The 16,289-nt window shown below is 36.8% G+C and overlaps 2 protein-coding genes across 6 annotated transcripts in view; one reads left to right on the top strand and one right to left on the bottom strand.

Annotated features, from left to right (window-relative positions):
- Positions 1 to 244: 244 nt before the first annotated feature.
- On the bottom strand, positions 245 to 11,289 carry LOC135629378 (extra-large guanine nucleotide-binding protein 3-like). Its single transcript, XM_065136638.1, has 10 exons — positions 10,961 to 11,289; positions 9,821 to 10,865; positions 9,594 to 9,731; positions 8,276 to 8,380; positions 7,969 to 8,148; positions 6,245 to 6,422; positions 4,332 to 4,582; positions 1,684 to 1,856; positions 1,108 to 1,305; positions 245 to 834 (listed from the first exon to the last, which is right to left on the bottom strand). The coding sequence occupies exons 2-10, from the start codon at positions 10,766 to 10,768 to the stop codon at positions 447 to 449; spliced, it is 2,559 nt and encodes an 852-aa protein (XP_064992710.1). The 5' UTR covers positions 10,769 to 10,865; positions 10,961 to 11,289; the 3' UTR covers positions 245 to 446.
- A 3,600-nt stretch (positions 11,290 to 14,889) lies between these two features.
- LOC135629315 (putative acyl-activating enzyme 19) overlaps positions 14,890 to 16,289 on the top strand; it is a 28,004-nt gene continuing 26,604 nt past the window's right edge. For all 5 annotated transcript variants that reach the window (XR_010493193.1, XR_010493192.1, XM_065136512.1 and 2 more), the window contains exon 1: positions 14,890 to 15,293. Coding sequence is in view for 3 of the 5 variants with exons in the window: in XM_065136512.1 (XP_064992584.1) it covers positions 14,984 to 15,293 (310 nt within the window). In the remaining 2 variants the exon portion in view is untranslated. The remainder of the gene's footprint in view (positions 15,294 to 16,289) is intronic.

The raw sequence follows: 16,289 nt of genomic DNA, 5'->3' as shown, positions 1-16,289 counted from the left end.
AATTGAGCAGTTACAGGAAACTCTGATCAACATTTGTTGGATCATAAAAAGCTTTAAATTGCTCTGAGAAGAGAGACAACACAGAGTCCTTTACTTGATCATCACCCAACCTGCCCTCAGTATTACAGACCATCTTCGATGCCTATTTGTTATCGTTCATGCTTCCATTGTGCGAAAACTTCATTACCAACAGTCTGGATTTTCAGATGTTTTCACCATGAAAAGAACAATTTATTACGATTCATAAACATGAAAAGAACAATTTATTACAATTCAATATCAATTAACCAAATCTCGATTTGTAGTACACGGAAAGGCAAAGTAAAAGAAAAAGAAGAGACTTCAGAAACTGAGAATTTCCGAGTAGATTATACATCGGATAGATCAAACGACCACAAGACTGATAATATACACAGCAGTTCGAGCTATACGGCTCTTGAGATCTATCATGCCTGCCTGATAAATGGTGAGGAGCTCAACTCTGTGGTGCTATAAAATGAATCCTCCATAAAATAATTCTCCTCATTTTCGTCCATCCACTTAAGCACCTCTCTCATATACTTGAAGGCTTCATCCACGGTTGGACGATCTCGAGCCCGTGCTTGCCAAACAAACAACTTCCGGTTGGTCAGCGAGACATAGAGGTCCTTAAACTTCATGGCAATGTAATAGTATGCCTGGTGCGCTAGACTCTGGTTGCTCTGGTGAGTCCTCACTGGGCGGAATTCCTTGAGCCACTCACAGGACGACAACGGCGCACGGTTTATCTTCTCTTCAAACAAGTCATACTTGTTGAGCACGAGCACAAATGGGGTGTCTTGGAAGCATGGTTGCCTGGGTAGAATAACCCAAGTCAACATGACTAGAAATAACAATTATATATGAAATCCTGGATAACAACAATTATGTTATGGGTTTACTATTGAACTAACTAGGATAAATTAATTTCATTAATCTAACACTTAAACTTTGTATATTTCTAATCACAAAAGAAATTTTATCATCTTAATTCTTTTACCAATAGGACTGAGCTTCTACTAGCAAATTCCAGGCAACATCTCCAGAAATTAATACAAAAAAAAAAAATTGAGAAAGTGAAGTAAACACCTGACTGTCGCCTCGAATAACTCCTTGCTCTGGATCATCTTATTCTGAAGAGGTTTACTACTGTCATTAGCGGCGGCGGCCAGTTGGTCGTAATCACTGAGTGCCACGCAGAAGATTACTAGGCGGACATCTTCAAACATTTCCACCCACTTGCAGCTTTCATTCATCCCCTCGGCACTTACTCTAATCAGTTGGTATCTGACAAAGAAATGATGAGCAACAATGAGGAAAATATAAGAAATTGCTATAAGGAAACACAGGCAAGCACAAGAGGAAAATGTAGAACTACAGACTCAAACGGATGAGAGAGAGGCCAAAGATGAGCAGAATTTTCAGCATTATATGAGTGATAGGAACTTTTACCAAAACTTAAAAGACAGATCTTTCTTGAATATGAATCAGATCTTTTATTCTTTGAGTCACTTGTCTCTAGCTGTATTATGCTTAAGTTATGTATACACTTAGCTTTTTTGTGATAATTACTGATTATAACCATTGCTTGGTCATGTACACTGATCCATGTTACGTAGCTGATAACAACAGCAGAAAGGATAGATGATCGAATAGAGAAATTACTTGGTAAGTGGTTGGGAGTGAACATCAGGATTATCATTATAGAGTTCAGACATTGGACTGTGGTCATCAAGTGAGAACTCGATAAAGGCCAATCCATTCCCTTGAGTTACTCCTTCCGCATACAGTATATCTTTCTCTGAAGGCTCATACTCGTTGCTTGATACCTCAATCGCCTGCAAGAAAATATTTGACATACATAAACATATCTCAAACAATGTTAAACATTCTATTATGACCAGATTACTAAAATATTAACACCAGAGAATTTGAAACTTTGTATTTTGGAGTTAAATTCTACCTTTTCTTGGCTATCTGTTGACTCACAGCACAAGATTTTCAATCTCTAGGGAAACAAATTACACGAACAGAAATTTCTATTTCTACCACTCTATTCTATCGCATGCTATCTCCAAAGCATACACTCATTTTGTTTAACAGATTAAATGGCTAGAAGCACTGCATGACACTTGGATCATGTGCTTCCATAAAAATATACAACCTCAATGGAACACTTCTTTTTCCTCAAAGTTGTATCCACACTCCACGGCAACATTTACCATGACAGTTCAAGCAGGCAAGCACCTCAAAGTGACAAAAATAAATCACATCTCACAGAACCATGACAAGAGCCGTTATGAACAATCTTAAAAATTCAACTCTCATAGAAGTATCAGCATGTACAAGGATTTCAGAGCTATCCTACTTGTTCTTAGTTATCTACTTGTTCTTAGTAGGATTTCAGAGCTATCCTACTTGTTCTTATTAAAAATTCAACTCTCATAGAAGTATCAGCATGTACAAGGATTTTAGTTATCTACTTGTTCTTATTAAGAATGTGTTTTTTCTTTCTTTTTTTTTTTCTCAACTGTGAAACTTGAGCTGGTGTTTGCTTTTTGGTTATCTCAACTGTGAACTTGATCTGGTGTTTGTTTTTTGGTAATCTTGACTGTGAACCTGATCTGCTGTTACTACTCTATTAGGTTAACAGGATGGTTGAAGACTAATTTTCAGGTTTCTTTTCAATTGAAGCCAGAGTGGAAGTTCTGGATAGTTTCAGAAAAGTTTCAGCTATTTTTAATTAAGTTATACTAAAATATAAGTTATATTAATATACATATATACACTATAACAAGAAGGAAGGAAAGATTAAAATGGGGAAATATCATGCATTATGGACAACAAGAAATATTAATAAGCAACTTAAGTGCAACCCTCCACACTAACAAATTTATTATACCCCTCCTCTCTTTCCCTACACTAGCAATTGGGATGAGCTGGCATTTAAAGGGGTGTTATAAAAAACCTATTAGGTAGGGGATCATATAAAAATTAAAAACCCTACTATCTAATGCAATTCTATGACATTGTCTATGGTGTGAACTTATAAAAGCATAAACAAATAAGAAGGCATGAACCAATAAGAAAATTAAGGTTTTTTTGTTTCAAATGATAAGCAATAAAGGCAGGATTTAGTTCTAGGACCTTGCTATCAGTAGCCAAGGTATTTGCAAGTTAAGCTAGTTGATATATTCTAAATTTGTACCTTGCAGTTTCAAACTCTCTTAACCAAGGATGAGTCTCATAAGAAAATAAGTTCATTTAGAGAAAATAAAGAACTTTCAAGTATTTACTCATTGTCATGATATCATACCATTATCCTCAGAAGATAAATTAGTTCCATTGGGAATACATTATTCCATGAACTCCAACAAAACATACCAGTATCTTAGCTAACATGGAATCTATTGAACCTAAGGAAATATCAAAAATCTCTTATTTTACATGGATTTTAGTTTTAAAAAATGGTTTAGAAGAAACATGGAAGTTATACTAAATATGAGTACTATCATAGACAGGATCCAAATGTCCTCGGAAACGGATATAAATCTGAGCCAAATATTACAGCTACAAGAGAGTTAAAAGGGTGCCCCAGTGCACGAAGCTCCAGCATATGCATGGTCTGGGGTGATTGGAATCTGATCACCCAGATGCAACACCACTAACCAACAACATTTAGCAATGTTTATAAAAGAAGCAAGTGAAGGGAAGGCTTCTAGTGAATATTCAACACAATTTCATTTCTGCAACCCCACAATATTCACTGGACTAGCATGTATTAAAAAAATGAGTGAGCATATAAAAGCAGAAATATGCCTACTTCAACACTTTCAAGTCTTAAAATAAAGCACAAAGTGATATAAAAAATTTGAAAAAAGAGGTTTACCCACAAGAATGCAAAATCAATAATTAGTTGTTCTAACCTGCATTAATAACATTGTTTTATAACTCCTGCTAACAAGGATTCAAATACAAATAGGACTAGTACATACTAATTGGTACTAACCGGTCCTTGATCCATACAGCTCCTTACCGATCATTTTTTATTTGCATTATTTTCTTTTCAGTCATATGAAGTGGTACAGATCAGTGTGTCGTCTGGTATACTGATGCCATATTGGTCTTACAAGGTGTTGAAATCAGATTGAGAATTTAAACCTTACCTGCTAAAGAATAGTCTATTAAAATTAACGATTTGATCCCTTAAAACAGAATTCACGGAACAAATGTGGTACTTTTCACTTTAATTGACATCAAATGCTATGCATTCTGGAATAAAAAAACAACTTAATAATGTCATAAACCAACACCTTGCTCAAAAAGTATTCAGCAATATCTGGAAGATAGTGAAGCTCGTTTCTTCTCTTATATGTTTCCTGTATGGCAGGATCTTTCCACATCTCATCAACCAATGGAGCATACTCACGTGTTGCAGCAGGAAAAAAAGCATCCAAGTCCCCCATGGCTACGATGTCTAAAAGCCAGTCAGAGAACTGCTTCAACTTTCCATTGATAGAGTAAATACACTGATTTGGCCGACTAGTTTCACTTTCAACTTGACCTGAAATATGAATTGTTTGTAACCATTATATGGGATTCAAAGAGCAAAACCATTTGTTCTCTACCACAAAGATAAGTATCTAGAGAAAAAGATAAAGTCCAAAAGACGAGCTACACAAAAATAAATTTGAGTAGCCACCTCTGTTACAACTTATGAGGCTTCCAAAATGGTACAATGTCTGACATAATTTTAGTCATGAAAGTGGCCTTTGTCACAAGGTGCACAGGGTTTTCTTGATGGAAATCATTCGATGGATGGTGAACACAATGGGAATACATGCCAAAAGTAGGAAGATAAAGTTACTGTTAGGATATGCCCTCCATATTCTGCTGTAAAGGAAGGGGCAAATCAAAAAGCTAGTATCAATAAATGTAAATACAGATGTGCTACTCAGCAGTGATTTAAAAAGGCGCTCAGGCGAGGAGAGGCGAGGCCCGAGCACCTCGCTTCACTTCCAGGCGGCGCGCTTCAAAGAGGCGCCGCTTGGGCGCTCGCCCGAGCCCAGGCGTTGGGCGCTTCAGACGAGCGCCTGGGTTAAACCAGGCGACCGAACCAGCGTTTTAGGTCTGGTTCGGTCTCTGGTGCTTTAGTTGGTTCAATCGAACCAACTAAAGCACTGATATCAGCTGTCGCTGCCCAACCCTAACCCTGCTCGTTGCCGCTGCCACTGCCGCTTCCGCTCCCGCTGCTTGCCGCTGTCACTGCTCGCTACCGTTGCCGCTGCCGCTTCCTCTTTTCTCAGTCAGCACCCCCTTACACTCCTCTTCCTTCTTCTCCTTCTGTATACTGTTAACAATATACTAATAATAGTATTTGTATTTATTAGATTAATAATATATTATTTTGATTTTGTATCTTAGATTTTCTTAATTTAATAGCATATTTTTATTTAAAATTTTAAATAATTATATTTATTAATTATATTATATATTTTTATATTTTAGCGTCTCGCTTCGCTCAGGCGAGCGCCTAGCGCCTCGGACATTTTTGAACCTTGGCGCCTAGCGCTTTTTAAATCACTGCTACTCAGTAAAGAAATGTAAAGCAATGGACTCTTTAAAAAGTTATGTAATATAGTGGCTATGACCATGGTCATTAAATTGTAAAAAAGTGAACAATTATGTTTATGAAGTCTTAAGGATGTAGGGGGTAGCCTCAGCATCACAATAATGTTATCATTTGAGACTTGGGTAATTGAAGCTCGAGTCACGGAAACAATAAAGTTACATACATTAACTTTCCATGGACCTGAGATTGTGCATCAGATTTGCACTTTTTTCAATCTTAAGGGTGTGTTTGGTGCGAAAGATATAAGAATTTTTGGTGATACAATTCAATAATTTAGTAGGTTGAATGATGATAAATCATGCTCTTAGTGATTGAAACTGTCTTCTACAGCAAATAATGTAAAGATATTAATGAAACAAAATTATTCTTAAAATGCACAGTTGAGATTAGAATTTAAGAACTAGTTAAATTAAGCTAAATTTATTCTTTAGATAAGCTTAACAAAGGGATTTGCTTCAGGAGGGCAGGAAGGAAGGGGCGGGGAAGAGCTGGTGCACATATTACGAATAAATTTAGATAAGGACCATAACAAAGTCAAGCAACTGTTAGACAGTGCTGCAAAAATGAATGGTAAAACATATACATGCATATTACCGTCAGTGGAACTTTGATCATGTGAGCCTGTCCTTTCCAACCTAGCCAAGGCCTCCTCCTCAAAGCGCTCTCGTTCTTCAAGTAAAATACTTAGATATTTGTACATATTGCTTTGTATCATTAGCTTGATGTTCTCCAATTCTTCTTGAGAAAACTCATTTCCATACAAAAACTTCACCTATTCAAACATTGAGCCATCAAATGGAAGTCTAGACTAACTGGCATATTCATGACACATGCACGCACTTGCACATTCATATAACTACAATATTCGGTTGTAGTCATACAAAAGAAAACCAAATGGAACACAAAGGAATCAAAAGAAAACTAATTTTCATACAAAAATTTGCCTGGCCAAAACATTGAGCCATCAAATGTTAAATCTTGACTAAGCTGCATATATAGCATAAAAAGGAAGCAAAGTTATATGGATCACAAATAAATCAGAAAAACAATCAAATCAATCTGAATCAAGTTATCAACTTCATTATGGACTTGAGAAACGTGTCAGGTGACTGAACTTTGTGACAGTTGTCTCTTCTGAAGTAATATACTGACATCCACTAGTATCTACTAGAGATAAAATATGCTCACTACAGTTGACCTGAATCCTAAGCTACGATAGTCGCCTCTTATTAAGAAAAATACTAACACCCATTATTATCTACTCCATTAAATTACAATTGATCTGAATCCTGACCTATAACCATTAGTGAAAGCAACACATACTGTTGAAAAGGATCTCTTCTTTGATCATGAAAAGACTATCACTTAGACCAATCAAAACAAATGTGATTCTATATTACTAGCAACATACATGAATCATAACAGAGGAACTTGTAGGTTTCATATATTCATGATTAATTACATTTTTTTGAAGTGATTTATTTATGCAGGTAGATATCCTAGAGTGCTTCACATAGTTGCATCACTTGAGATCAATGCAAGAACAGCACATATTGCTATGAATCAACTGATAGTTCAACAAAAGTAATAAAAGAAGTTATTGGTGTAGGAGGACCAATGAAGGAAATAAAAGAAGGGCAGTAAGGAGGAGCTGAATTATGTCCAAAGCTGAAGGGTGCCTTTCTCATGATTTCTATAGCTTCACAGGTAAACTTATCTACGTACAAATCCTAGAAGCAAAGAGAACACAAATGCACAAGAATCATGCTGTACAAGTGGCCTAAATTGCACCCCTGCTTGCAAAAAGACGGCTCTGTGTCACAAAAGGAGACTATGAAAAAGAATGATAAAAATTTTGAACTTGTAGCTTTAAGAAAAAAAGGGATAGCAAAGTTTGGCAGGAAGAATGAAGCCATCTTTAGAACCTAATTTAGAAAAAATATCATAATCCTTGAAAAGTAATGATGTAGTATAAATGACAAAATAATGCATACAAACAAATTGTAAGCCACGAAGAAAGTTGGAATTTGACATATGAAAGACATAGAAGTTCTTTAGCACCTTACATAGCAAAGCTTTTAATAAATCTAAAAAAAATGATGTAACATGAAAAACCATACACCACCAAACTGCAATACCATTTAGAAAAGTGCAAGATCTGCATAAATATTTGGGTGCTGGAATTCCCGTATGTAGTTTGCTAATAATTTTGTTCAGGTCCAATTTGTATAAAGCTTATGTACAAGATCAAAAGATCTCCATGCAATCACTAACCATGTTCCCCTTTAAGGTTCAACTACAACATTCGGCTGTCATACCTGCTTAAAGATGGTGCTTGTCCCAGATCCCTGTGGTCCAAGTAGCAAAAGCTTTTGGACTCTCTGCTCAAGGTAATCAGGTACAGGTCTGGCTACATAGGGAGCCTCATTTCTAGAGCCAGTTGGAACTGAATGAGGTACAGGTAAAGAAAATAAAGAACATGCCAATCTTGTCAATGTCTGCCAAGCAACAACATAAGTAGCAAGTAAAAAATTAGAACAACTATAATCCCAATCAGTTATGACAGATTATAATCATAATTCAGTCAGACGTATAAAAAAGAGAATGTTGAGTTATTGTTCACACCGATTCCCAGATATTTCCCCTGATATTATTTTGACCTTCCTCCTCATAGCGACCATCATCATATACCCAGAAATGTGTATCACGTGGGCATTGCACATTGGCAAACTGCAAAATTGGCATATGTTCAAAAGTTAGCAATTGAAGAATCAGATTGGAGATGAAAATCACTTTGGCAATATCAATAACAAATGATGCATACAGAAAACTAAAAGATCAAAGTTTACATTCCAATATAAAAAAATTCACATGTCACAGTCCAATTTTGTTTGTCTACTTCCTTGTTCTCATAGTTACAGTAAGTAATTGGTAATATAATCAAGATAATACTTAACTAAAACTACAGTTGTTGAAAGAAGAAAAAGAAACAAAAGATATCAAACATAAATACCCTAAATAGGGACAGGATAACTAGTTTCAGACGGGTAAAAAGAACATGATTGAACATCGTGTAATCCAACAGGCAATGACTGGCCTAACTGGGATCACGAAATTGCTACATAACTGTATTATTTGATGTTATTTTCAGTGGATATGCCATAAAATTATTGGGACAGCAAATAAATATATAATAAAGGGAAGATAAACCAGGAACAAAAGGACGGTAATCTTGGTGCAGCCATAAACAATGCTGATTTGCCCTTATTCTCTCAGTATAGAAAGCTACATATCTTCAATTTTCTAAAACCAGGATCAAGGGACAACTTTGCATGCCAAAATGATGACGACGACTGCTAATTGTAATACCCCAATGCACAACTCTGCGCAAACTTCACAAAATCATTCGTTCTCGAATACTAAATTGAAGTATAAACATATAAGGGACCATGCACCCCATAGTTGATAAATCATAATGGATAGCACCTACATATCATAAAACAAGTTCATTGTACATTGCATACGAGGTCAAACAAGTAGTGATATACACAATGATGTGCAAGACTCATATTGAGAGACATTGATAAAAAACGATCGTAAGTAGTAAGTAAACGCGGTGATGGTTTGAAACTCGGATGAAAGAAGGGGCAAACAATATCAACTATAATGGACATGAAGATTAACAAACTTCTGAATCTTCTGTGCCTAGTTATTAACATGATGTAAGAAAGTAGACTTTATATCAGTTCTCAACCTGAAGCATATCTGCAATAGATGAATCATAATATTTTCATGTGAGACACCAGGTTGGATGGATTAATGAGCCCCAAAAACTCATAAAGGATGAACCTAAATGAAAATTCACTGAAAGGGGATATAAGTAGGTACTAAGTAATGGTTGCTTGGCAACAAAAAGTGGCTACTGACTGCACCGAGTTTCTACCTTAAGCACCCTTCGTTCGACTCTTGTAATTTCCCTGCCATTGATATAAACTTCAGTATTCCCATTGCTTGCTTCAGCATGAAGCTTGCCAGTGAAATTCAAGTTAGAGCTGATGATTCTATCGGGTTTCTCGCCCTCCTGAAAAAGGAAGAAGCATAGGCAAAAGATCAGTTTCACAACAAGAAAAATGACAGTTCACAACAAGCACGTATTTTTAAGGTTCTTGCCTTCCCCCAGAAGCCTGACTCTTTGTCATACCAATAGCTTCCAGGCTTCAATTTTAGAGGTGGTATTTGACAACTGAGCAACTCTGCCATCTCTTCTGGCTTAAGTGGGAGTCCATTTACGATGAGTTGCTCTGGGCGGAGTTGATTTGCAGGGCATTCCTTTTCAGCTTTCAAGATTTGCCTGACTTCCAGCGGATTGAGAAGCCGGGACAACGTCCTCGAGCTCTTTCCTAATTTGGAACGCTTTGACTCATCAATTGGCTGGCCAATGCAACTAACACACTTGCGCCCCTCTGGCATTGATCCCATGGCTCTAAGCACACAGTAGCTGCAATACCTGGCATCACAGACCAGACAAGCTTCTTTGCTCTCCCACTTCCTCTTGCCACATCTATAGCACACCCTTTTCTTTTTGTCGTTCCAGGTAACTGCAACATATTGAGGAGAACCCTTCACATCTTCATAAATCTCCTTGCTTTCTGATTTCTCCTCAAAAGTGACAACAGAAGCCCTCCTCCCCTCATTTACTGGTTGGCTAGGCTGCCCATTCGGCATGCTATGGGCAGAAACTGGAGACCCCGAGCGGGAGTCATCGGAGAATTCTCCGTTCTGCAAGACTGAATCTACAGACTCGGAACTTCCTGATACCTGCGGGCTTCGCTGTGGGGGGTCAGCACAGCGAGCAATCCGAGAGACAGGCAAAGTAATTGGATCAACCACCGGGGGAAGGTCATCATTCACCAACCGATGAGAGCCAAGCACAGGCTCAGCCGTCGGAATCAAATCGACAGGGTCAACCCTCGGAAGCTCGTATGACACCGGCGGGCCATCATACTCGATGGCAATAGAGTAATCAAGGTTGGCCGGTGCCTCCGGGATGGGGGTGCCTGGAGGCAATATCCTCCGCAGCATCTCTTGCCAGCTATTTTCATCCATATTTTCGGACATTTCTCCAAGCTGAGCAATCGAGCCGGAAGCTTTTTGATTGTCACTCTGATCACCGACCCGATGAAATACAGAAACCAGCCCCCCCACAAAATCCAATCTTCAAAGCAGAAACGAGCAAATTTTTCAGTGATAACCTCAAAGACACAGAAATATACCGTAAAGAAAAAGAAGAAACCCAAGCTTTCGCCGTACCAAATAATCCGGAGACTTTTATTCAACAAAGCGGACTCCGGACAAGACCAAAAGGTTTCGGGAGCAGAATAAAACGTTTCCCTCCCCGCGGGGGATCCACCGCTGGAGCCGGAGAACCAGACTGGAGAGCGAGCACCTCGAATTGTTCCACTGGACCGGGTCCAAAGCGCCTCCTTTTCTGACGAAACGGAAGTAGAAAACTCGAACGCGTCCAGCAACCCTAGAAATCGGGCCCCGCGGAGAAAACCGAGTGCGGTGGTGGGGCGAGGGGGAAGACTGCGACGGAGTCCGACCAAGAGAGAAGGGGACTATTTGGCGTTCGGCATCGGGAACAACAGTCATTCCACGGCGAGGACTGGCGGAGTGTTGGGTATTCTAGTGGGGCAGTTACTATCCCATTTATTGTCCACATCATCCTTGACTTCCCTCAGCCGGCACATCCCGGCTCGGGGGCCCACCTAAATCCTTCGAGATCTGGTAAACAACTAATCAACGTAACATCATTACCCAATTGATCACCTTTTGACCATACTATTAATTATCCAATGGTTGATAAAAAAAGAAAAACTTTGACCATATTATTAATTATTTTTGGGTTTTATCGTATTTTCTAGATAGATTTATAGTGTTCTCGGTTATTGGAATGAACGAATGTCATCATAATCTATCGCATGAACTATTATTATATTTCAAAAAAGTTTTTTTTTTGGGGGGGAACGAATAAGTACTTTTGAACTTATTGGTTGTGTTTGAGAATATATTTTATATTTTTAATATAAATTTTAAATATATACTGATGTAAGTTTTTTATTGTTTGGTAAAATTGTATTTCAAAAATCTATTGAATATTATGTGATAAATTAATCCATATTATATTTTTAATATTTATTTAAAACTATATATATATATATATTATTTTAAATTAATAAGTAAATAAAATAAATGATTGCATGTAATTTTATAACAAATTTTGTGTGACCCAAATGCATAATAAATTAAAATATAATCATGTAAATGATTTTTAAAAATAAATAAATAAAAAAATTCACCTGAATAAGTAAATCATAGGGTTATGGTTTTTATTACTTAGTGATAATCTTGTGATTCTATATAATATTATAAGATACTTTAGATAATTTAAAGAATCTTATTAATATCCTACAAATGCACATTTCAAATGTGAATTGATGTTTAAAATTTTTTTTAATTCACATTTAGATTGGATGTTGTATTACAAACGCTCAAATATTAGTATTACCTTAGCATTAGTATTTGAAATTTTACAAGACACTAGTATTTTTTTTTTAATTCTCAAAATACTCTATGATATTATCTAAAATCACAAGACTACTAATAAGATTTAGCTATAAGCCAATATGATTTATGTCTTATATAAGGTGGAATTTTATTTATTTATTTTTTAAAAATTATTTTACATTCATTTATATGATTATTTATTTATTATATCTCATCCATACAAAATTTTATTTTATTTTTATTTTTATTTATTAAAAAATATATTTATTTTATTTATTAATAAATGTTAAAATATAATTTTACCAAATAATTACTTACATCAATATATTTTGAAAAGAATTTATCAAATATCAATTTATATTTAAAAGATACATTAATGACGAAGTATGAAGCTCAATCAAATCTTTTATGATTGCATCAATTTCGAGGTAGGCCTCATCAAAGATCATAAATTTTTTTAAGCCCAAGGGTTGACTAAGTCAAAATAAGATTAATAAAAATATATAATAATAAAAATTATCATTATGAAGAAATCAGTACTCCTTTGAATAAATTTTGCAGTCAAGTAAACTTATTAAATATTGGTCGACCAAATAGTGGAAATTTTATGATTGATGAAATTAAATCAAATAAGCTCATATTTGATCATGATTAAATGATCTGGTCTCATTAGACCAGTCAAAATTATACATCGAGTTAAAATTATTTTAGTTAGCAGTTGATCTAGTAACGTCAAAGTAGACTCAACTCACACATCACAATCTTCCCCTTAATCTTTAGTTTCAGTCTCAAACAATATTCTATCTCAGTTTGAATATAAGCCATGATAAACTATAGTTTTATATGAAATAATCCCTTTCAATATACATAAGTTGTTATCTCACAAATAATAAGCATTTAGAATAAGATAACATGCTTTCAAATAAATACCAAAATTTTAAGCTACACTTTTTAAAAAAATAAAAGGATGAATTCTTAAAAACAAGTTTAAATTTTTTTTAAAAAAATTGTAAAACATTTCGACTTACAAAAATAAATTCTTATACAGAGCTTTGACTTTTCAACCAATAACTTTTATCATTTTAGTAAATCAACTTATACGATTGAACTATGATCTACTAAACCCTATGTTATGATCAAAAGCAGCACCAACAGGAGGGGTGAATTAGTATAGTAAAAAAAATCGTCCGTTTTATAAAAAATTCGTTCATTTAAAACGAATCTAAAAAAGTGCTTGACTTTAGAGTAAATGAACTAGCAATTAACTTAGAAATTAATGACAATAATAAAAAGCATAATGAAAATGAGTACATCGGAATTTATAGTGGTTCGGTTATTGTGACCTACATCCACTTTCGATTCCTCCTCCATCGAGATCATCAGCATCCATTAATGGTCTTCTTTAATGAGTGAAGACAAACCACCCTTTTAAAGCTCTCTTCTCCTTTTTATGGGTTTAGGAGATAACCCTTACCAGCTTCACACATCGAATGATCACAACATTAGGAAGGGAGAAGGTGGATTTTTTACACTTTTACAATATTTTCACACCCCGATACTTCAATATTTTGTTTACACTTTCGTGTCCTTTCATGCAAAAAAGGATGGGGCATTTATAGGCCCCAATGACTTCAAAATTGGAGCAAAAAAATGTCTCATCCCGAATTTCCAAAATACTAATAGTACCATCGCTATTATTGGGCGGTACTACTGCTTGTAGACTAACACTATGTGGTACCATCACCCAGACCACTTAGAAAACCGAGTAACCAAGCGATGCCATCGTCACCCTTAACTTCAGGTGATGAATGGGCTATTTAACCGCCCTAATTCAGCCCTATTAAGAGCCCAATTGGCCTCTAACTGAGTTATTGGGATTACCTCCCAATCCTAACTCAACTTAAGGTCTAATTACGATAATTTAAAACATTTACTAAGTAATCTATGTCCGGTATATCAATTGTTCTCTCGACGAACTTCTAGCAAACTTCTCAACGAACTTCTAACGAACTCTCAGCGAACTCCCAACGAACTCAACGGGCTCCCGACGAACTCTCGACGAGCTTCCGGTAAACTTCTGGCACATCATCCAAATCTTCGACGTATCGTCCGATCTTTGACTCCGATCCAACATCTTCTTTATGTCTTTATTACCATCGTAGTTAATATTGCAATACTTATCTCAACATATATATTAGATCAATAATTTACCAATTAATTTGATAATCGAAATATGAGATTCAACCCCCTAAACTATTTTCAGCATAGCATAGTTGTGCATATGCAGCTATATAATACTAAATCGGTTCAACCATTCCAATCTGCTATCCTCGATCGCTAATTCACATCTCAAACGTACAATTGAATTGGTTCAATAGGGGTACATGTTTTGTATAAATGGTTCGATCGGTTCAATTGTATGAGTTTAATAAATCGGATTTAATTGTACGTGTTTTGTGTTTTAGATGCATCCCAAAAACTTCCTACTAAACCCAAAACCCTTTATTTCTTACTGTTACGCGTTTTATACGTTTGTACAGCTACATACGTATAATTATACATGCTTTGCTCCGTTACGATTCACCCCGTTCCGTGTCTCGTAGTAGTATTCGTTGCGATTGATATAATACATAATCCCATCTTTGACACACTAATTATGACGTTGCGAGGCGGTTGTCCACTTCGCCGCCGCCCGATCCCTTCATTCTATAAAGGATAGCCCCAGTCGAGCTGATCGGTGGTTTGACGTCGTGAGGTAGAGAAAACATGCCCGCCGATGACAGCGGTGGCGACGCTGGGAAGAAGCTGTGTTGCATCTCCCACGTCTTCTTCGAAGCTGCCTCCAAGAACTCTGCCCGCACTGCCGTTGTCCACGCCACCGGCGGCATCCAACGGCGAGGGGAGGCCGTCGAGGGTTCAGCCGCTCTCTCCGTGGAGGAGGGTTCGTCCCTTCCGATCTACCCCGGCGACGTGTGCTTTACCTGGGGTGACGTCTTATCGGCGGTAGAATCCTTGAGCCGTCGCATCCGTTGGGTTCTCGATGGAGGAGACGATCCTGATCTCGTTCGGCCTCAAGGTTAGGGTTTTTAGGCCTTTCGTTCTCTTTTCTTCCTATACTAGTTATTGGCAATTGGTGGAGGGTGGCTAGGGTTCATCTGCTCAGGCCAGCAAAGAGGGATTGTCACCTCCATTTTACACTGGCTGTGTGCTTTACATGCGGCGACATCCTATTGGATGTTGGATCCTTGGGCCATCGTTTCCCTTGGGTGAAGATGATCTCGATCTTGTTGGTCTCTAAATTAGGGTTTTTAGCTATCCTGGCGTTTGTGTCAATTTTGATTATCTACCCGATGTGGCGGAGTTGACCACTTGTTTTTTTGAATCTTGGCACTGTTAAAGTTGGAGAAGAAGTCCGCTCCATAGCGAAATGTAATATGGAAAGCTGACTCAAGAAGCTTGATATGGAAAGATATCCATTTAGGGAGCTTTGACCTGGACTTTTGAGGTGACTTGATTGGAGGCATAGCCCTCCTGTGTTTGAAAAAGGTTCGATTGTCAAATTTTTGTTCGGACCTGCTAAACCTGCAAAACTTGCACTGGAAACGTGTCTGCATAGTCCCTCTGATGTTCAAGCCAATTTGTGGTATAAAAGATTTTTTTGAAGAGTTTGAGAGTTGAGAATGAGTTTTCAGGGTTACAAACAGAACGTGCCTAAATAAGGCCCATTTTATAGCTTTTATATGTAATCGTCGTTGATTATGAAAGATTAAGTACTGTAACAAATAACTATTTCCTTTGGATGTCATATTGGTGGGGCTCGTTGTTGTTTACTAGGCTTCACATGTTGAGTCCCGATTGGCTGTCAATAATTGCCGTAATACATGGTATCTTTTCTTTCTACTCTTTATTGGCAATTAGTGAAAGCTTGCAAGCATTTAGAAACCAATGCCGCCGTCATATCTACCTTGTGACGTCTGTTCTATTTTTTGTATTGGAATTAGAATTAGGTTTTGGTAGTCTTCACAAAATTTCTCCTAGTTGCAACCAATGGATAAAAGGTTAAAAGTCATTG

Source organism: Musa acuminata, chromosome BXJ3-1 (assembly GCF_036884655.1).
Source record: "Musa acuminata AAA Group cultivar baxijiao chromosome BXJ3-1, Cavendish_Baxijiao_AAA, whole genome shotgun sequence".
Taxonomy (NCBI): Eukaryota; Viridiplantae; Streptophyta; class Magnoliopsida; order Zingiberales; family Musaceae; genus Musa; species Musa acuminata.
This window is presented reverse-complemented; position numbering and strand designations above follow the sequence as displayed.